At 32.6% G+C, this 22,712-nt stretch overlaps 1 protein-coding gene across 2 annotated transcripts in view; it reads left to right on the top strand.

Moving 5' to 3' along the window:
* Nucleotides 1-18,874, top strand: part of LOC127708480 (protein ecdysoneless homolog) — a 63,237-nt gene extending 44,363 nt beyond the window's left edge. Inside the window, exons 11-15 of one of the 2 annotated variants that reach the window (XR_007985279.1) lie at nucleotides 3-180; nucleotides 4,618-4,679; nucleotides 5,218-5,456; nucleotides 6,392-9,504; nucleotides 15,933-18,874. Coding sequence is in view for 1 of the 2 variants with exons in the window: in XM_052213356.1 (XP_052069316.1) it covers nucleotides 3-180; nucleotides 4,618-4,679; nucleotides 5,218-5,456; nucleotides 6,392-6,769 (857 nt within the window). In the remaining variant the exon portion in view is untranslated. Of the gene's footprint in view, nucleotides 1-2; nucleotides 181-4,617; nucleotides 4,680-5,217; nucleotides 5,457-6,391 lie in introns of both variants that reach the window. The other variant, XM_052213356.1, reaches the window with a different exon arrangement.
* Nucleotides 18,875-22,712: the final 3,838 nt, after the last annotated feature.

Here is a 22,712-nt window from a genome sequence, read left to right as displayed (position 1 = left end):
AGATGATAACTGGTTACAGATAAGTCCAGAAGAGCTTGATAGGTTAATGTTCAAATCATCTGGTCTAGATCCAACAAACATGGCTAAAACAGGAGATATTTCAGATTTAAATAAAATGGGTGATGGTATGAAGTCTTTTGTCAACAAAGTATCTGGTGTAGAGGGAGCTGAATTCCCAGGGTAAGTGATGGTATGAAGTCTTTTGTCAACAAAGTATCTGGTGTAGAGGGAGCTGAATTCCCAGGGTAAGTGATGGTATGAAGTCTTTTGTCAACAAAGTATCTGGTGTAGAGGGAGCTGAATTTCCAGGGTAAGTGATGGTATGAAGTCTTTTGTCAACAAAGTATTTGGTGTAGAGGGAGCTGTATTCCCAGGATAAGTGATGGTATGAAGTCTTGTCAACAAAGTATCTGGTGTAGAAGGAGCCCAGGGTAAGTGATGGTCTGATGTCTTTTGTCAACAAAGTATCTGGTGTAGAGGAAGCTGAATTCCCAGGGTAAGTGATGGTATGAAGTCTTTTGTCAGCAAAGTATCTGGTGTAGATGGAGCTGAATTCCCAGGGTAAGTGATGGTATGAAGTCTTTGTCAACAAAGTATCTGGTGTAGAGGGAGCTGAATTCCCAGGGTAGGTGATGGTATGAAGTCTTTTGTCAACAAAGTATCTGGTGTAGAGGGAGTGGAATTCTCAGGGTAAGTAATGGTATGAAGTCTTTTGACAACAAAATATCTGTTGTAGAGAGAGCTGAATTCCCAGGGTAAATATATAACTTATTGTCATAGGTATTTATAGGTTAGACTGATCATTTGTTCCATTAAACAATTTGGTGTGCATGTTAAACCATTTCTCAAACAACTTTGACAAATAATTCATAATGTTAGTTCATTGATACAAGATGTTACATATACTTATTAAATAATCTATCAGTTTCTTATTTATGAAGGTTTTCATTTTTAGCTCACCTGGCCCGAAGGGCCAAGTGAGCTTTTCTCATCACTTTGCGTCCGTCGTCCGTCGTCGTCGTCTGTTAACTTTTACAAAAATCTTCTCCTCTGAAACTACTGGGTCAAATTTAACCAAACTTGGTCACAATCATCATTGGGGTATCTAGTTTAAAAAATGTGTCCAGTGATCCGGTCAACCAACCAAGATGGCCGCCATGGCTAAAAATAGAACTTAGGGGTAAAATGTAGATTTTGGCTTATATCTCTGAAACCAAAGCATTTAGAGCAAATCTGACATGGGATAAAATTGTTTATCAGGTCAAGATCTATCTGCCCTGAAATTTTCAGATGAATCTGACAACCCGTTGTTGGGTTGCTGCCCCTGAATTGGTAATTTTAAGGAAATTTTGCCGTTTTTGGTTATTATCTTGAATATTATTATAGATAGAGATAAACTGTAAACAGCAATAATGTTCAGCAGAGTAAGATCTACAATTAAGTCAACTTGACCAAAATGGTCAGTTGACCCCTTAAGGAGTTATTGCCCTTTATAATCAATTTTTAACCATTTTTCATAAATTTTTGTAATCTTTTACAAAAATCTTCTCCTCTGAAACTACTAAGACAAATTTAACCAAACTTGTCCACAATCATCATTAGGGTATATAGTTTTAAAAATGTGTCCGATGACCCCGCCCGCGAACCAAGATGGCCGACATGGCTAAAAAATAGTACATAGGGTAAAATGCAGTTTTTGGCTCATATCTCTGAAACCAAAGCCTTTAGAGCAAATCTGACATGAGAAAATTGTTTATCAGGTCAAGATCTATCTGCCCTGAAATTTTCAGACCAATCAGGCAAATCGTTGTTTGGTTGCTGCCCCTGAATTGGTAATTTTAATGAAATTTTGTTGTTTTTGGTTATTATCTTGAATATTATTATAGATAGAGATAAACTGTAAACAGCAATAATGTTCAGCAAAGAAAGATCTACAATTAAGTCAACTTGACCAAAATGGTCAGTTGACCCCTTAAGGAGTTATTGCCCTTTATAGTCAATTTTTAACCATTTTTCGTAAATTTTTGTAATCTTTTACAAAAATCTTCTCCTCTGAAACTACTGAGACAAATTTAACCAAACTTTTACACAATCATCATTAGGGTATATAGTTTAAAAAATGTGTCAGATGACCCCGCCCGCGAACCAAGATGGCCGACATGGCTGAAAATAGATCATAGGGGTAAAATGTAGATTTTGGCTTATATCTCTGAAACCAAAGCATTTAGAGTAAATCTGACATAGGGTAAAACTGATTATGAGGTCAAGATCTATCTGCCCTGAAATTTTCAGATGAATCTGACAACCCGTTGTTGGGTTGCTGCCCCTGAATTGGTAATTTTAAGGAAATTTTGCCGTTTTTGGTTATTATCTTGAATATTATTATAGATAGAGATAAACTGTAAACAGCAATAATGTTCAGCAGAGTAAGATCTACAATTAAGTCAACTTGACCAAAATGGTCAGTTGACCCCTTAAGGAGTTATTGCCCTTTATAGTCAATTTTTTACATTTTTTTCATAAATTTTGTAAATTTTTGTAAATTTTTGTAAATTTTTACAAAATATTTTCCACTGTAACTACTGGGCCAAGTTCATTATAGATAGAGATAATTGTAAGCAGCAAGAATGTTCAGTAAAGTAAGATCTACAATCACATCACCATCACCAAAACACAATTTTGTCATGAATCTATCTTTGTCCTTTGTTTAATATGCACATATACCAAGGTGAGCGACACAGGCTCTTTAGAGCCTCTAGTTTACTTTTAATTGTTAACCGATTTATACTTTTAGGACTGATTGATAATTTTTTTGTTTTCAATCAATGTGTGGTTCTCCTTTTCTCAATTCATCATTGTTTAAATTGGTCAAAATTCACACATGATGTCAAAGTGTCTTATTGTCTTCTGATTTAGCAATAGTGATGTCCTAAAAAATCAACCATGCTGACTGACACATCTCACAGAAGAAAAACAATTTTGCACCTCTTTAAAAAAGAATGTTTATGTCTTCTTATATATAGGAGAAACTGATTCAAACACTGTCTCTTTTTTTAATATGTGATTCAGTATTTCTCCATTCTTGAAAGTTGAAAATGCTAGGCAATTGTTTTTGGGTATCAGATGCCAATTTGTTTTTTTATACGACCGCAAAAAAATTCGTATATTGGTATGACGTTGGCGTCATCGTCGTCGTAAGACACATTGGTTTTCGCACTCTAACTTAAGTTTAAGTGAATGGAATTCTATGAAATTTTACCATAAGGTTTAATACCACAAAAGGAAGGTTGGGATTGATTTTGGGGGTTATGGTACCAACAGTTAAGGAATTAGGGGCCAAAAAGGGGCCAAAAATAAGCATTTTTGTAACTTCCAGACATAACTTGTGTGTTAGTGTATGGATCTCTCTGACATTGTACCACAAGGTTCCATATCTCAAAGGGAATTCTGGGATTGATTTTGGGGGTAATTGCCTCCAAATTTTAGGAATTAGGGGCCAAAAAAGGGGCAAGGGCAAAAAACAAGCATGTTTCTAGTTTCATGACAATAACTTGTGTGTAAGTGTATGGATCTTTATTAAATTGTACTACAATGTTCCATATCACAAAGGGAAAGCTGGAATTGAGTTTGGGGGTAATTGCCCAAAACTTTTAGGAATAAGGGGCCAAAAACTAAGCATTTTTCTAGTTTCCAGACAATAACTTGTGTTCATGTGTATGGATCTCTCTGAAATTGTACTGCAAGGTACCATACCACAAAGGGAAGGCTGGGATTGAGTTTGGGGGTGATTGCCTCAAAATTTTAGGAATTAGGGGCAAAAAAGGGGCAAAAAACAAGCATTTTTCTAGTTTCATGACAATAACTTGTGTGTAAGTGTATGGATCTTTATGAAATTGTACTACAAAGTTCCATATCACAAAGGGAAAGCTGGGTTTGAGTTTGGGGGTAATTGCCCTAAACGTTTAGGAATTTGGGGACAAAAAAGGGGGCAAAAAACAAGCATTTTTCTAGTTTCCAGACAATAACTTGTGTTCAAGTGTATGGATCTCTCTGAAATTGTACTGCAAGGTACCATACCACAAAGGAAAGGCTGGGATTGAGTTTGGGGGTGATGAATCATAAGGGGGTTCAAAAAATTTTGGGGGGGGATTTTTTTTTCCTTTTTTTTCTTTAAAATTTTCCATTTTAAATTGGTTATTTCTGATTTATATATAAAAGCAAATAATAATAATATCATTTGAATAGTTAAATTAAAATTTTTTAAGTTCTTAGACCACATTCATTCAGTGTCAGAAACCTATGCTGTGTCAAATATTTAATCACAATCCAAATTCAGTGTTGTATCAAGCTTGAATGTTGTGTACATACTTGCCCCAACTGTTCATGGTTCGACCTCTGTGGTCGTATCAAGCTGCGCCCAGCGAAGCATTTTATTGAATATTGCATTTTAGACTTGTACATTTCAAAACAGTATTTTTTATAGTTGGAAGAAATTTTTTAAAATATTTATTGTCATATATGAGATTTATGATAAATATTCAAATGGCACATCACTGTATATATATTTTGATAAGAAATAAAACTGTTTTTTAATAATATATGTTTTAATTTTTCCAGAGAGGATGATGATATACAGTTTGATGGTACTGGGTTTATTACACAGATGCAGAAAATGTTTGGTATGTTGTAAATACAAATACTGATAGACATAAGTTTATATTGAATGTTGGAAACTTTGAATTCATGACTGAAAAAACTTTTAAATTCAGAAATTATTGGTTATATTTGTTATGTAAAATCAATTCATTTTAGAATCCACCTTGTAGTTGCAATTCCTTTTACATGATTCATTAAATTGGTGAAACTTGAAACATTGTCAGAATCAAATATTAAGATGAAAGCAGGTGTGTCTAAGATCAAAATGACTGCCTGAGAACATGTGTTACTAAAGTCAACGCTTTCATGTCATCTGCAGTTTAGATTTTAGTGTTAAAGAGTTTTAATGAGGGCCAGGCCTGTTCATAAACACTGAAATTGATCATAATTAAACAAAATTGTTCATTATTTAACAAAATTGTTCATGACTTGTGACCAATTTTAGTCATAAGATTTTTTTTTTGTAAAACATAGGCCAGGTTTCTAAGTTCAATAAATTAAAGACACGAAAGAACAGAATGCTCCATGAAAGTAATGTATTGTATTTAATTATGTTACCAGAGTTTAATGACAATGATGATGCATCAAGTTCTGACATGAGTGAGTATGGATGGGAGGAATCTGATGAAGATGTTGATGATCAGCCACCTGTTTCAAAGTCAGGGAAGAAAGGAAAAGGACCAGTTCAGCCTACAGTTAAAGATTATATGAACATGATGGACAGGGAACTATCCACAACAGATGTTGGTAAAAGTTTTGAAAGAGTAGGTGGAGGTGAAAGCACAGCTTCAAAACCAAAGGTAACATATTGTTGGGAAATTCTTAATCAAGGTGTTAACACAAACTGAGAAAGGATATGGACAAGATATTATGTTTTTTAAGGCCCCCACCGGGGGCTATGGGGGCATTGAGTGTTACCCTTGACCGTCTGTCTTTCCGTCCGTCTATCCCATTTTAGTTGCAAAGCATGAGCTAGGGTATTCGTGTCCTCAGACACATTCTTCTTTTATTTTGTAAATATGAGGAAATTGGTACAGTAATGCTGTTAAAGAATATACACATACCCATCAAGTACATATCACATGGATCACAACACTGTATATGCTGTGCTTGTAATTAATATATGTATATGAAATACTATGATTACATTTAAAATTCAATGACAGACAATGTGTACTCACTTAGTTATGTAAAAGTTATAACAGCACAAACAGAGTTACTAGTCTGGGAAACATAATTTGTTTATTAGCTTTGAACTAACTTTCAGTAACTGCAAAAACTCTTAGATTGGGACTCTCTATCTACAGTCTTTTTGTAAATTATGTTGATCTGATAAGTCAAGCCTTTTTCAACCATTTTGTAGACATAAGTTATTTTAAAGACCTAGGAAAAGTTTGCTTGAAAGAGGATTTTTACAATAAGTCAATTGAGGGGGAATCCATGCTTATTTACTTATTTGAACAAATGTTGCAAGGACACTAGTCTGATTTCAAAGTACATATATATTTGTGCATAAAACTTCCCCAAAATTACTTTAATAAAATGTGTGTGACTGCTGTTCTCTCTTGTTTGAATAATATCTAGATTTACTCCATATAATTGAAAGATGTGTACCATTACTTTATTTACACTGTAAGATGTTTCTAGCTGACTTATTTGTTATGCTTGTATAAGATAAGGGGTATATGTCTTATGCTAGATTTCATATTGTAGCATGTCAAAATGTGTTTTATAGGTAAATGGTAATGGTAAAAAAAGTAAGAAAAGTATTGAAGAAGAAGATGATGGCTTCAAACCTGTTGACATTGATATGACTGTTGTAAAAAATATGTTACAATCTCTGGAGTCCCAGCAAGGACTGGCTGGTCCAGCCTCAAACATACTGGGGTCCATGGGAATCAAAGCACCAGCACCAATGGCTGAGGAAGATGATGACACAATAGTTCCTTCTAGAAGTTCGGCTTCAAGAGAAAAGAAGAAATCTGGTCCTAAAATTCCACCTCGGCCAAAACCTACTGATCTTCCGGTAGCACCTCCACGACATCATCGATCACCAAAAAAGTCAGCAGACTCTAAACCCCCTTTGCTTGTAAGACAAGAATCTAATGTTTAATTTTTTTACATTTACTATGGTTGTTATAATTCAGAGATTTTATTATGATTGCATAATATATATTATAATTATACTCTGATTCAATGATTACTTTAAAAATGCCATATCATTTGAAATTTACCTCTACCTATAATCAAAAATACAGCCAAGACTTTTATGTTGTGGAAATATTACCTCTAAAAGCTAACCTTCTTAACTATCATACAATCTTATTTCTGTAATTTGACCACTTATGATAAGTTGATATTTTTGCTTTTTAACCAGGTTTTTTGGCCAAAAATCCAGTTATTAATTTGGAGTAGTACAATAGGTTTGCTGGCTGCTCCAGCTGTTTCCTATGCAATGAGTTATGAACCATTCAACCAAGCTTTTCAAATTTTAAAATATTCTTACTGCTTACAAATTTGAGGTCATTATTGACTATTTTCACTGTTGCCATTTAGGAGTTATGGTCCTTGATTGATTGGGAATTGGCACTTTATGTTGTTTCCATGATATAAGTTAAGAACCATTCAACCAATGCTATTCAAATTTGAATATATTTTTATTGCTGACAAAATGGAGGTCAAATTCAATATAGAGGATTTTCACCTTTGCCATTCAGGAATTATGGTCCTTGAATGATTGGAAAATGGCACTTTATGTTGTTTATGTGCAATATTTTGAAAACTGTTCTATAATTGCATTTAGAATTTTAATATGTTGTTACTTATGAAAAAATGGAGGTAACGTTTTGATTTTAACTTTTGCTGTTCAAAAGGTAAGGTCCTTGATTGATTGGAAGATGACTTAATATAGATTCCATGCTGTAACTTGAGAATTCTTGATCTTATCCATTAGAAAATGTACTATGTTATTTCTCATAACAAAAACAGAGGTCAAGATGGGTTTTGATGTAATATTTGTTTAAATAATAAAAGTTATTTGTTGTTTGACTAGATAGTCTTGTTAAATGTCTGTATTCAATCAAAGTTCTAAGATGGCAGCTCTGACAGAACAGTTTCTGATTCAGTTGCCAATACAAAGAGTTGATATTTCATTATTAAGTTTGATGTATAAATTCTGAAAAAGTAGGTGTCACTGTTCATGAAATGATTTCAATTTGATTCCATTTTATGGCTTACTGTTCATTGAATGGATACTTTAATTGATTTGATTCAGGACCACACAAATCAAATATGGCATTTTTAAAGGATTTTTTATACATATTAACAAAGGTGTTCAGTTATGAAATCCGTTGATGTACTGCAGAATGAAATAGCATAGAATATATATTTTCTCACATGCAAATACAGCAAATATTATGTGACAAAAGGAAACATGTTACAAAACTGTCAGCCATCACAAAAGTATAGTGTTTTAACATTATGAGAAATACAATCAGGATTTTTGAAATTTATAAGTAGTTATAAAAACATCACATTTTAAATGTGTGTTTTTGATATATATATGTTTATGTATTCTTCTCTCTTTCATAGATATATTAATAAGTGCAATAAAGGAAGAGACTTGCATTATATGATCTATTTTTCTTCACTGAAAAGCATCCATAAAGTTCATTTGAGTTTATTCATGTAACTTGCAATTTAAATTAATATCTTGTGCAATTATAAACTTTAAAAAACTGTCTCTGTACAGATCAATCATACATTTTTTTTTAAGAATTTCTTCTAATGTTTGTAAATAAATATTTCCTGAATGTTTTTGTTTTGTTGTCATCACCTGTACTGAAGTACTTTATCTGTAATTATACCCCACACAATTTTTGCGTCGGGTATAATGTTTTTGACCCGTCCGTCTGTCCGTCAGTCCTGTTCTTGTCATCGCAACTCCTCTGAAACCAAAGAACAGAATTTCATGAAACTTTATAGATAATAAGGACATACTATGTAGATGTGCATATCTGAGCGTGCTCACAAAGGTTCTTTAATTATTAAATAGTAATGGGTATAGTGAACCAACACCCTGAGGTAGTTGACGTGTTGTAGGGTAAAGTTGGGGTAGATACCAAAGTGGTATTTGATAGTTGTCTTTCTACATGTAAATACAATTATAGAAATCAAAGACAACACCCATGTTATACCGCATGAATAAAGATTGATTTGTCTACATGTTTCACAAATGAGTGGTGTCATCAGGACCTGAGAGCAGTATTCTTTTCATAAATTTTGAAAAAAGTTGATTTATTGAAGAAAAATGTATGCAACCTGTGGTTATTTACTGACAAAAGTGTTCATATATTTCAGTTTTGTGAAATATTAAACAAATGTATCATGTTAGTTAGAATATTTTAAAAAAAATTGTTAAAAGTTTTGCATTCTTTGTGGCAAAAATGAATATAAATTTACATTTGTTTTATTTCTTCGAATTAACTTTAGTTTACAGTTTTACATAGAACATATGTAACTACAATTAATTGCTTTCAATATATATATATGTAGGGAGATGTAGTATGACTACAAATGAGACAACTATCCACCATATATGAAATGATAAGGATATAAACAACTAGGAAATGTATAGCAGTAGTTGTTACTTACTTAACAGTATGGTTTTTATACGACCGCAAAAATTAAAAAATTTTTGGTCGTATATTGGTATGACGTTGGCGTCGTCGTCGTCGTCGTCCGGCGTCGTCGTCGTCTGGCGTCGTCCGGCATCGTCCGAAGACACATTGGTTTTCGCACTCTAACTTTAGTTTAAGTGAATGGATCTCCATGAAATTTTACCATAAGGTTCAATACCACGAAAGGAAGGTTGGGATTGATTTTGGGGGTTATGGTACCAACAGTTAAGGAATTAGGGGCCAAAAAGGGGCCAAAGATAAGCATTTTTGTAACTTCCAGACAATAACTTGTGTGTAAGTGTATGGATCTCTCTGACATTGTACCACAAGGTTCCATATCACAAAGGAAAGGCTGTAATTGATTTTGGGGGTAATTGCCTCTAAATTTTAGGAATTAGGGGCCAAAAAAGGGGCAAAAAACAAGCATTTTTCTAGTTTCATGACAATAACTTGTGTGTAAGTGTTTGGATATTTCTGAAATTGTACTACAAGGTTCCATATCACAAAGGGAAAGCTGGAATTGAGTTTGGGGGTAATTGCCTGAAACGTTTAGGAATTGGGGGCCAAAAAGGGGCCAAAAATAAGCATTTTTCTAGTTTCCAGACAATAACTTGTGTTCAAGTGTATGGATCTCTCTGAAATTGTACTGCAAGGTACCATACCACAAAGGGAAGGCTGGGATTGAGTTTGGGGGTGATGAATCATAAGGGGGTTCAAAAAATTTGGGGGGGGGATTTTTTTTTTTTTCTTTTTTTTTCTTTTTTTCCTTTTTTTTTTCTTTTAAAATTTTCCATTTTAAGTTGGTTATTTCTGATTAATATTTAAAAGCAAATAATAATGATATGGTAGGAGATACACACCAAACAGGATGTGTAAATTATTATCTAATAAGTATTGTGCAATAGCAAGAAATTTTCAATTGCACAGTATTGCACAATAGCAAGATATCTTCAATTGCACAGTATTGCGCAATAGCAAGAAATCTTCAATTGCACAGTATTGCGCAATAGCAAGAAATATCCAATAGCACAATATTGCGCAATAGCAAGAAATTGTCAATTGTACAGTATTGCGCAATAGCAAGAAATATTCAATTGCACAGTATTGTGCAAAAGAAGATACTTCGTATAAATTGCTTATTTCTTGATCAATTTCAATGGGGTTTTATTCTTGAATTCTTGGGGTTCTTTAATATGCTGAATCTAACCGTGTATTAAGTTTTTGGATTTTGGGCCCCGTTTTTAAATTGGTCCACATTGAGGTCCAAAGGGTCCAAAATTTAACTTTGTTTGATTTCATCAAAAATTGAATTATTGGGGTTCTTTGATATGCTGAATCTAACCGTGTATTTAGATTCTTAATTTTTGGTTCCGTTTTCAAATTGGTCTACATTAAGGTCCAAAGGGTCCAAAATTAAACTTAGTTTGATTTTAACAAAAATTGAATTTTTAGGGTTCTTTGATATGCTGAATCTAAACATGTATTTAGATTTTTGATTATGGGCCCAGTTTTCAAGTTGGTCCAAATCGGGGTCCAAAATTAAACTTTGTTTGATTTCAACAAAAATTGAATATATGGGGTTCTTTGATATGCTGAATCTAACCATGTATTTAGATTTTTGATTTTTGGGCCCCGTTATCAACTTTGTCCACATTGAGGTCAAAAGGGTCCAAAATTTAACTTTGTTTGATTTCATCAAAAATTGAATAATTGGGGTTCTTTGATATGCCGAATCTAACCGTGTATTTAGATTCTTAATTTTTGGTTCCGTTTTCAAATTGGTCTACATTAAGGTCCAAAGGGTCCAAAATTAAACTTAGTTTGATTTTAACAAAAATTGAATTTTTAGGGTTCTTTGATATGCTGAATCTAAACATGTATTTAAGATTTTTGATTATGGGCCCAGTTTTCAAGTTGGTCCAAATCGGGGTCCAAAATTAAACTTTGTTTGATTTCATCAAAAATTGAATTCTTGGGGTTCTTTGATATGCTGAATCTAACCATGTATTTAGATTTTGGATATTGGACCATAATAGGTGAATGTCCAATTTAAAATTTTTAAGTTCTTAGACCACATTCATTCTGTGTCAGAAACCTATGCTGTGTCAAATATTTAATCACAATCCAAATTCAGAGCTGTATCAAGCTTGAATAATGTGTCCATACTTGCCCCAACTGTTCAGGGTTCGACCTCTGCGGTCGTATCAAGCTGCGCCCTGCGGAGCATTTTATTGCTCATTGTTGAAGGTTGTATTTTTACCTATGATAGATCATCATACGATGAGCAAAACACATACTGTAAATTAAGCATCGATTGTGGATTTTAACAATGGAATGTTGAATTTAAAGACTATACACTTATACATTTTTGTCAAGGTCAACTTTATTGTGGTTTTGTGTTTTTTAAAATTTTTGTAAAGTTATTTTTTTACCCAAACCTTTACACATATAATTATGTTCATTAAGGTTGCATTTTCATATTGAAATAATAGGGCCAACAAATTTATGTCTATCTAATGATTAGCTCTTTTTAAGAAATATTTGAGAGGTGGATAGGGAGGTATAATTTACCTCTATTAAAATTTGTTGGGTGTATTCTTGTTTGTTAAAAATCTGCCTTAGAAAGAATTAAACATTTCGTTTGATTTATTTTACAATGTAGGATAGAATTATGCCTTCCTATCTACCCCTAATGCATCCTGACATTTATTTCTGAATACAGTTTTGTAGTATATTTTATGATTTGAATTTAAGACAATTTTCACATTTAACGAAGTATCTGCATATTACAATGCAAATCATGCTGACTTTGTATTTATGTACAATATGTCCATAATTTATTGTATGAAAATAATGTTATTATTCATTGAGATACCATATTTTTGGTATTTTAGCATCAGGTTTTAGATTTGGCTTCGACCTTAGATTGGGCAGTAAAGTTTGTGCTATGTTCATTATTGGCATTTCATGACCTTGTAAAAGGCATTTAAATGAACATTGAAATGTTCATGTAGGATAAATAATCATGGTTCAATGTGTACCTGGAAAATTCACATTAAAATTGTTTGATATACAGTACGCATAACTTCAATATTTAGTAGGTGATACGGACATGTTGCTTTTTTTATCTATGCTTTCTTAACTGATGGAAGAATATAATCATTTATACTTCAACTATGCTATGTTTACAGTCAGATTGTATTTACTGTAAAATCATTTGTGACATAGTCACTGACTGTATAAAGCCTTGTTTGTTATATTGCCAATATGTTTTTATGGAATTTGATTCATGCTTTTGCTTAGGTGTATAGAATTGTTGGATATTCATATCTTCCATCTGAATAATCCTTTCTCTAATTCTTCGTCAATTTATCCCTTTCTGCACCCATTGTATAAAAAAAATTTAATCAACGTGTGGTTCGTTTGATCTCAGTTCTTCATTGGTTAAAATCCGATTATGACGTCGAATTTTCTTGCTTTCCTCTGAATTTCCTATTGTGACAGCATGAAAAAAGGCGACCATGCCTGATGATGTCACATAGAAAGAGCACATCTTTTTGCAGATCATTCGAAAAGAAGGAATAAATTTGCCTGCATATTGTTTGAAAATCATTAGAGAAACAGATTCCACCACCAAATCTCGTGTACAGCGATATTTATCCACTCTCGACAGTTAAATTTTAAATATTTAACTGTCTCGAGTGGATAAATATCGTATCACACTCGATGCAGTGGTAGAATCTATATTTATACAATTGTTTGGAATAGGAATTATATTCTGAATTAGCAAAAAACAGGATAGAAATGCTCTGGGAACCTTGCATTTCTACTTGTTTCTTAGGCTTGTACAAATATATTTTATATTCAAAGACAATAAATGGTTATTCCATATATAGATAAATAAATATGTATAACTTTAAAAATTTCCCAGTAAAGTAGCTAACTTGAAACTTTGTTGTATTTTTTTTCCTAATGTTTATTATTTTTTTTATATCTTGGAAATGTTTGGATTTTTTTTTTATTTGTTCTGACTCATATTTTATGTATTGATGGAGAGGAAGCATCACTTCGTATTATATGTACGATATCAGCATAATGAGTAGATTTACCTCTTTGTGATGTCACATTTTGTGTTTTCTTTTTTAATGACTTGTGTAGTGACATTATAGATTTCAATTAACGTAATCTATGTATAACTGATAAATTTTTAAGTCGGTCAATACTCTTTCATCAGTACTTTGTGTCTTTTGTCTTATTGTGATTTTTTTTTGTGTTTAGTACTGATCTGATGAGTCCAGCATTTTCCAACTGATTTTTACAGTTTGTTCATATGTTATATTGTAATACAACTGTCCCTGGTTAGGAAACAGTTCAGAACTCACCAGCATGTTAAACCTCATCTCATTTTTTTTCTGCCAACCCTAAGCCAGGAACATGTAATCTAGTGGTTGTTGTTAGTTGCTATCTGCAACATTTGTTTTTCATTCCTTGTTGTAGTGTAAATCAGGCTGTTGGTTTTCTTTTTTTATTTATTTTACATTTTGTCATACTGGGGCTTTTTATAGCTAGGATTTGCTCATTGTTGAAGGCTTTACATTGACCTGTAATAGTTCATATTTTTGTTTCTTTGGTCTGTATGGAAAGTTGTCTCATCGACAATCATATTACATCTCCTTATGTTGTAAGAATTAAGTCTATAATTGTGAATTCAAAGTTAAGTAAAAAGTTAGAAAAGAAGATTGAAGGAATCCTTCTTCATTAATACTACTCCTAGAATACGTCAGTTTAACACGTATCTATTTTTGAATGTGTTGCATGGCAAACCTGACAAATCTCTGTGTGATTGTTTTTATTTTTTTGTATCTTTGTCTCGCCTTGACAGAGTAAAAAAGTAAGACATAGGATGCTGTTTCCTGTGTCAGTGGCCGCACCAACAACGTATTTGTTTGTGAATAGGTCAGTTTATGGGGAACCACTAGTGGTAGGTCAATGATATTTTGTATGCAGTTGTATTAGCATTGACACATCTCATTTCCATGGAGATAATTTGGCCCCAATCTTTCAGCCATAGTCTATTGACTTTGAAACTTTTGCTTAGTTTATATGTACTAGTTTGTGGTTAGGTCAGTTTATGGGGAACCATTAGTGGTAGGTCAATATTTGGTATGCAGTTGAATTAGCATTGGCACATCTCATTTCCATGAAGATTGTTTGGCCCTGTAGCTTCATTCATGGTAAATTGACTTTGAATATTTTGCATAACTAACATATTGCTATTTTAATTTGAACATTTGCATTTAACTGTCAGAATAACAAAAAAGCGAGTTATATCTCTGTTTCAACAGTTTATTAATACATAGGTCCTTTATTTTAACTTCTGATGAACTATCAGCAATCAGTACAATACAAAACCGGTTGCTTTTAGTTTTATGAGTTGAGCTAAATTATCACAATGAAAAAATATATTGCAACATTGACTACATCTTTGGTTATTTATTACTGTATGTCAGATGATCTAGCACAACATCTTCAACCTAACAAAATATAACTGTTAAAGCTTCGTCACATTCCATTTCTCCTGACAGTTGTTTTAAATTTAGGCAAAATAAGAAATTAGTGATTTGAAAATTGCTTGGTTGCATGATAGTTTTGTTAATAAAGATAAGTAGAAAATTGATACTAAACAGCAATTTTTGTAAATTTTAAAAGATAATTTCATAAATTTGGTCAAATTTAAATTTTAACTTTATTTAGCATTTATGTCTTGCTTATGTATGCAAATGATGCAGATTATATGTATATAGTAATTGAATGATTTAATTGTCTAGTCTTGTGCTATTTTAATGTTTAAATGTCTGGTTTCAGTACCAGTCTTCAAGAATGTTCTGATTCAAAAACCTCTCAAAACAATACAAAACTTTAGTTAACATAAAACCAGTATATCATACATTTTGTTATCTAACCCATCACTATTTCAGGGTTAAATTATCTCAGTATTTAAATAGACTATCGATCATGTATTTAAGAATTGAATGCTTCTTTTTATGCCCCCGCCATGGCGGAGTGGGCATTAAATGTTACCATTGTCTGTCTGTACGTCCGTCCGTACGCACTTCCAAAAATTAGTTTCCTTTCTCTAACTTAAGTTTGCCTCAACCAAATGTTATGAAACTTATACACACAGATCAAATTTCGAATTTGGGTGGTGTCATATTTACAGTTTTCTAGTTATGTCCCTTTATAATGTTATATGTAAGCAGGAGCATCATATGTGTCCCATGGACACATTCTCTATTTATTATACCCCACGCAACGAGTTGCGGAGGGTATAATGTTTTTGACCCGTCCGTCCGTCTGTCTGTCCGTCCGTCCGTCTGTCTGTCCGTCCGTCAGTCAGTCCTGTTTCTTGTCATCGCAACTCCTCTCAAACCACACAACAGAATTTCACGAAACCTTTTTATACGACTTCAAAAAAATTTTTGGGATCGTATAATGGTATGATGTTGTCGTTGTCTGCGTCGTCATCCGAAGACACATTGGTTTCCGGACAATAACTTTAGTTTCAGTTAATGGATCTCTATGAAATTTTTTAAGAAGGTTCAATACCACAAAAGGAAGGTTGGGATTGATTTTGGGGATGATGGTCCCAACCGTTTAGGAATTAGGGGCCCAGAAAGGGGCCCAAAACAAGCATTTTTCTAGTTTCAGGATAATAACTTGTGTATAAGTATTTCTATTGCTCTGAAATTGTACCACAATGTTTAATACCACAAGTAGAAGGTTTGGATTCATTTTAGGGGTTATGGGGCCAACAGTTTAGGAATTAAGGGCCAAAAAGGGGCCAAAAACAAGCATTTTTCTAGTTTCCAGACAATAACTAGTGTGTAAGTGTATGGATCTTTCTGACATTGTACCACAAGGTTCCATATAACAAAGGGAAGGCTGGGATTGAGTATGGGGTTAATTGCCCCAATTATGTAGGAAATAGGGGCCAAAAACAAGCATTTTTCTAGTTTCCAGACAATAACTTGTGTGTTAGTGTATGGATCTCTCTGAAATTGTACTACAAGGTTCCATACTACAAAGGAAAGGCTGGGATTGAGTTTTGGGGTTATTGCTCTAAGGGTTTCAAAAAGTTGGGGGGGGGGAATTTTTTCCCCAATTTTTTTAAGGGATTCATATTTTTTTTTCAAAATTTTTAAAATTTCAATTGCACAGTATTGGGCAATGGATTTATAAGATCTTTGACCACATTTATTTTGTGTCAGAAACCTATATTATGTCAAAAATTTGATCACAATCCAAATTCAGACAGTATCAAGCTTCAATATTGTGTCCAAAATTGCCCCAACTGTTCAGGGTTCGACCTCTGCGGTCGTATCAGGCTGCGCTCAGCAAACTATTTTATTAGATAATAAGGACACACTATGTTGTTGTGCATATCGACAGGAAATTACGATTCAATTCTTTTTCTAGGAGTTACGCCCCTTTGAACTTATTTACTTTAATGTACTACTGCAACAGTTTGTCATCACAACTCCTCTCAAACCACACAACAGAATTTCATGAAACCTTTTCAGATAATAAGGACATACTATGTAGATGTGCATATCGACAGGAAATTACGATTCAATTTTTTTTCCAGGATTACGCCCCTTTGAACTTATTTGCCCAATATACTACTGCAACCTTTTGTCATCGCAACTCCTCTCAAACCACACAACAGAATTTCATGAAACCTTTTCAGATAATAAGGACATACTAGGTAGATGTGCATATCGACAGGAAATTACGATTCAATTTTTTTCCAGCAGTTACGCCCCTTTGAACTTATTTGCCCAATATACTACTGCAACCTTTTGTCATCACAACTCCTCTCAAACCACACAACAGAATTTCATGAAACCTTTACAGATAATAAGGACATACTACGTAGATGTGCATATTGACAGGAAATTACGATTCAATTTTTTTTCCAGGAGTTACGCCCCTTTGAACTTATTTGCCCAATATACTACTGCAACCTTTTGTCATCGCAACTCCTCTCAAACCACACTACAGAATTTCATGAAACTGTGTAGATAATAAGGACATACTATGTAGATGTGCATATTGACAGGAAATTATGATTCAATTTTTTTTTCTGATACAATTTTTTTTTCTTACACTTATTTTATTTCTCCAATGACAATGTGGGGACGTGGGGTATGTGAGCGCGCTCACTAAGGTTCTTTCATTTTAAATTTTATTAGGGTGTAAAAGTGTGACTCCTGGTAGCACTTATACTAAAATATGCACACAATCAATGCTTTTACACCCCTATTATATTTTAAAAAAGAAGCATTTATGCTAAAATATGTGCACAATCAATATTTTTATGACCCTATATAATTACAAAAAGCATTCTATTCTATTACATCTTATAATTACTTTTTAATGTTAAAACCATAAAATTACAAGCTATATCAAGCTTTTTGATTCTTTTGCATTGCACATGAATGTTGTATTTTATTTGGAAATAAGATATAATTTGGAATACATTGTGGTGTTGTAGGCAAATCAAAATTACAGATTCTTATGAAACATATATGTAATGTAATTACATGATGTTAAAAGGCAGACACACTCAAATTCAAAATCACAACTTATATAATATACATTTCCATAGTATAATAATTCAGGAAAGTTATCTACATTTTATTCAAGAGTTCCAATTTAACCATGATGACATGCATGTTTATACTTTTTGTAATGCATTCTGTGTCAGTATTAATTTTATTTGTTTAGGAAATGTTGTTTGCTACTTATTTACTATTATAATGTCCATTTACCTAAGGATTGTTGTAAACATATTTATCTCATAGTGCAATGTTTTTCCTTTTGCAATATTCTAAAAGTTCTCATAATTTGTGTTTCCCCAAAGTGTAAATATTCACTAACTTACTTGATTTTTCTGGTTCCTATCCCTAAGAAGATGAGTATACATATCTGCCTTTATGGCTTATGATGGATTGCTGTTTGCTGAAGAGGTAAATTATGTAAACATGTTTATTGTGATATATGTAAACAGTAGACCTGTTAGGAAGGTTCTGCAAATTAGGTCAACCTGGATGTAGGGGGAACATTTTGGATTGCCTTTGGAAAAAGAAGGTATGTTGTTGATGCTGATTTTTCTTCTTTCACTGGGTCACCTTCATACTTTCAAATAGCTATTTATGGAGTTTTTAATTTGCAGAAAGTGTGGTACTCTCATCATTATACATTGTACCCATTATTCAGTAACTTTCGAGGCACACCCAATAATTTCTACTGCAAAGAAATGCTATAATTGGACAAATGATTTTAAAGACTTTTATTACCAGATTGATTTTTGTTTATTGTTTTTTCGTGAAAAAGAACTCATATAATCAAAAAACATATCATTGCACTATGATAACTTATGTTTTACCTAAAATTTTATAAACTGTTATATATGATTATACATATAATTCAATAGAACATTGTGCCATGAAAAATAAAAATAAATGGAAGAAATGTAATATTGTTGTTCTATCAGTCAATTATTTTATAAGTGTGATGTGTAAAATTGAACACTTGCATTTTTAAATGAGTTTGTCTGTGTCCTTTAAATAAGTCTTATATAACTATACAACTAAACCTCATATGGCCAGACATTATTTGTGGGCATTAATGTAATTTTAAAGTAGTCCACTGATTAAATGTGTTATCAATTTACACTCAGTTAAAAACTTTTGATCCTTCAAACAAGACAGCACAGGTCAACACAACATTGAAAATAAAATTTATGCTGGCAATATACTATATAGACTAAACAAGTGTCTGTTATACAAAGTTAGAAGCCTGATATCTTTAATAAGTTGATACAACATGTACAATAAGTAAATAGATTTCAGGATCATCAGGTAAGATTTTATAGCTTAATAATTTCTAAAAAAAATTAAAAGAATACAGAAATAATGTAATGAATTGTCACATGCAACTAATTGAAAAAATGCACCCATATGATATGTAGCACTGTACAAATATTTGACTTAGAAAATTATAAAAGAACAGTTAACTTCCCAAACATTACGGTAGGGCTATATGACCATTCAGCTCCTACTCGATATATGAAGACTGAAGATCATTGAAGATGTAATAAAAGCCTGCCTTATAAGTATAGTGTGTTTGATATTGTTTCTCTCTTAGTAGTAAGAAACTCGCATATCTCTTGTATATCCTAGCATATCTATGAACTGGTGATGGCAAGCAAGATGATAAAATTCAATGTGAAAAAGAAAGTTCTATAATTTACATGTAAGAGAGGAGAAAGATACCAAAGGGACATTCAAACTCATGTCAAATATAAATTGACAACGCCATGGCAAAAAAGAGAAAAAGACAAACAACAGTACACAAAACACAACATAGAAAACAAAGTAAAGACTGAGAAACACGAACCCCACCAAAAATTGGTGCTTCAGATTGATCTTATTTTACAAATTTAAAGATAGCATTTAAGTAAATTAAATAGCCCAGAACATTGACATTAGTATAAAACCATACTTTACCATAACTAATTTTACAAAAGCATGTAATAAATGACTAAATATAAAATGCTGATATACAAATGTTTAATGCCAAACAGCCATTAAATACATTATATAAAAAAGAATATACCACAACAGCAGAGAGATGCGTTAATCAGCTATGACATCTCATTTAAATATAAAAATATTAGAGATAAACCAACCTCTTGATGATGAGATTTTTTACTTGTACAGTCGCACTTAATTCATATAAAATTCTGGACTAATGACGCGATTTTATCACATGGAAGTACATAATTTAATTTTGCTGTAAAGAGTACAGTCGTCAAAGGAGGATGGAAAATATTTGATAAGAGCAATTAAATAGTTATCACTGTAATTGCAAAATAGTCATATTTAATTAATTGTTTGTTAATTTCATCTGTCTTATTGACAAAGTACAACGGAAAATATTAAGACTGTCACAGTGTTTTATTTTAATTCTCCCATTAAATGCTGATCAACACATATTTTTGATATACATGCAGGAAATAACGAGTTGGCGATTTTTTTTAATATCAGCTAATAATTTATTCCTAATGAAATATATAAAAAAATACTTCGTTATAAATGATGTGTCATGTGTTTGATTTAGACTCGGATCCAATTGATATCCGTGTTTATTCGAGCGTCACTGAGTATTTTGTAGACGATACGCGCGTCTGGCGTACAAAATGTTAATCCTGGTATCTATGATGAGTTTATTCAATCAATTACCTATACATTGAAAGAGAACTAAAGTCAAGAATGATGTTATATGATTTTTTTTTATAATATATAACTACTTTATTTATAAAGAAATAGGAAAAAATTTCAACGCTTTAAAAATTGTTTGACTTGCATTAAATCTTAAATTGGGTTCACAGACTTCCACGTACGTTAAAAGATAACATAAGTGTTTTAAAAATATTGTAACAAAATTGTTGAGAGTCTATAGTTTTAAATGTTCGATTTAATTTCAATGTTATACATGTATATGTATAAAACAAGGTCAGTCAAATCTAGACAAAATAACTGGTCTGAACAGTGTTTCAAACTAGTCCGAGTTGTCTTTAAATTTGTCCGAGATGTCTTGGTCCGATTTGTCTTTGGTCCGAGTTCTCCTAATTCCCTATTAGAAGTGGACGTAGAGTTTCAACTTTGTCGGCCTATTTTAGATATTGTCTTGTTGCTCAGTTTTGCTGTTAACAGTTTCTCTTTCTCTTTTATAGGTTATAACCACAACAAAACGGTTAAAGTCGTCATCTAAGGTCAATAACTCCTATAAGGAGTCAACTGAAAATTCCAGGTATCTTAATATAATATATTTGCAATTTTTGTCTTGGCGATCTTTTTTCTGTTTACAAGTTTTCTTTATTTACTATAGTTTGGGCTCAAATACAATACCAATACGAAAAACGAATGGGGGTTATACTGATTTATCCCTGTGTCCGTATGTCCGTTTGTCCAATGAAATGTCCGTCGTGTTTTTCCCAGGAACTACAAATCAGAGTTTCCTTAAATTCGTTATGCCAGCTTGTGACGTAATTCTTTCAGATGTCATCGCTCACTTCTTGTTTGCCGAATACTTTTGTTATTTAATTGTCTTTAATTTTTTACAAGGAATCAAATTCTTTTGTGTCCATAGTTATAAATGGAAAAAGGATGATAAATTCATAATTCATTTCATTTTCGAATTCAATGTGCCAAACTTGAAATGTGGTCCTATACTTCTCCTTGTATGGTTTCTTGTATGATTTAGGAAGCAAATAAGACCATGCGCTGTTAAGCAGACTTTTGCAGTTCACTCGTTGTTGAATTGTATAAATGTACGATTTTTATCTCCAGTAGATGTAGTCGGTATAAACGTACTTGAACTTGAAATGTTTGTTATTAGTACCTTGGTTCATTACTTTTTAGTACACAACATGCGATGGCATTATTTTCTGTTTTGTTAGCTGACACAATTGCAAAACCCTGTCGTCCAGTATTTCATTATTTTTTTTCAATTTCGACTTTGTAATGAGAATAGTTTTGTAAAGCTACTTCCGAAATGTTTAATTTGATGACTTCCCGATTCAAATGTTTTTAATTTTAGTTTTTTGTAATGCTTGCAGATCTTGATTTTATTTTTTGGGGTTATCTACTATAAAATACAGATAAAGGGTCACTTGTCCGGATTGACGACTGACATGACACATCGAGTTTTGGGACCTACTATTCGCTACATTTTGGGAATAGGACCCTGTGTCGTCAACTTCTTTTCAATTTGAGAGATAACTTTGTCGCGACGGCCGAAAAGCGTGTACAAAATGTTAATTTTCTTAACAGTTTCAATTGGTTGTAAATGGGTGAATAAGATTATTTTTGATGAATTGATTTTATGTAAATAACATGTAATTTAATGTGTATCAGTCACTCTTTTTTATGTATCCTAGCAACAGTAGATAATTACGTCACAGAAAATTTATCGTGACGTTGCTTTTTCAAATAGATCGTTTGAAGAAACCAGCAGCATACATTTTGGCTAAAGCAAAGTATTGTATATATGTTATAAAAATTAAGGGTGGTTAAATTGTCACATTTTTGTTTTAGAGCTATTCCGTCAATCAGGGCATTCAATTGGGGTTTTGTGACGCAATGTGGGATATTCAAAAGCCGGAGCTTTATTAGGGTTTCAAGAGTGATTGCAGATGATAACTTTTTTTGACAAGCGTAATGGCACATGTAAAACTTGGAGAAAACATTTGGCTTACAAACGGGCAGCTAAACCTGTTCAATGATAGTGCTGAAAATTCTGAACTTGGAT

Source organism: Mytilus californianus, unplaced genomic scaffold, assembly GCF_021869535.1.
Source record: "Mytilus californianus isolate M0D057914Y unplaced genomic scaffold, xbMytCali1.0.p SCAF_7, whole genome shotgun sequence".
NCBI lineage: Eukaryota > Metazoa > Mollusca > Bivalvia > Mytilida > Mytilidae > Mytilus > Mytilus californianus.
The sequence above is the reverse complement of the archived record's forward strand: the minus strand, read 5'-3'. Positions and strand labels throughout refer to the sequence as shown.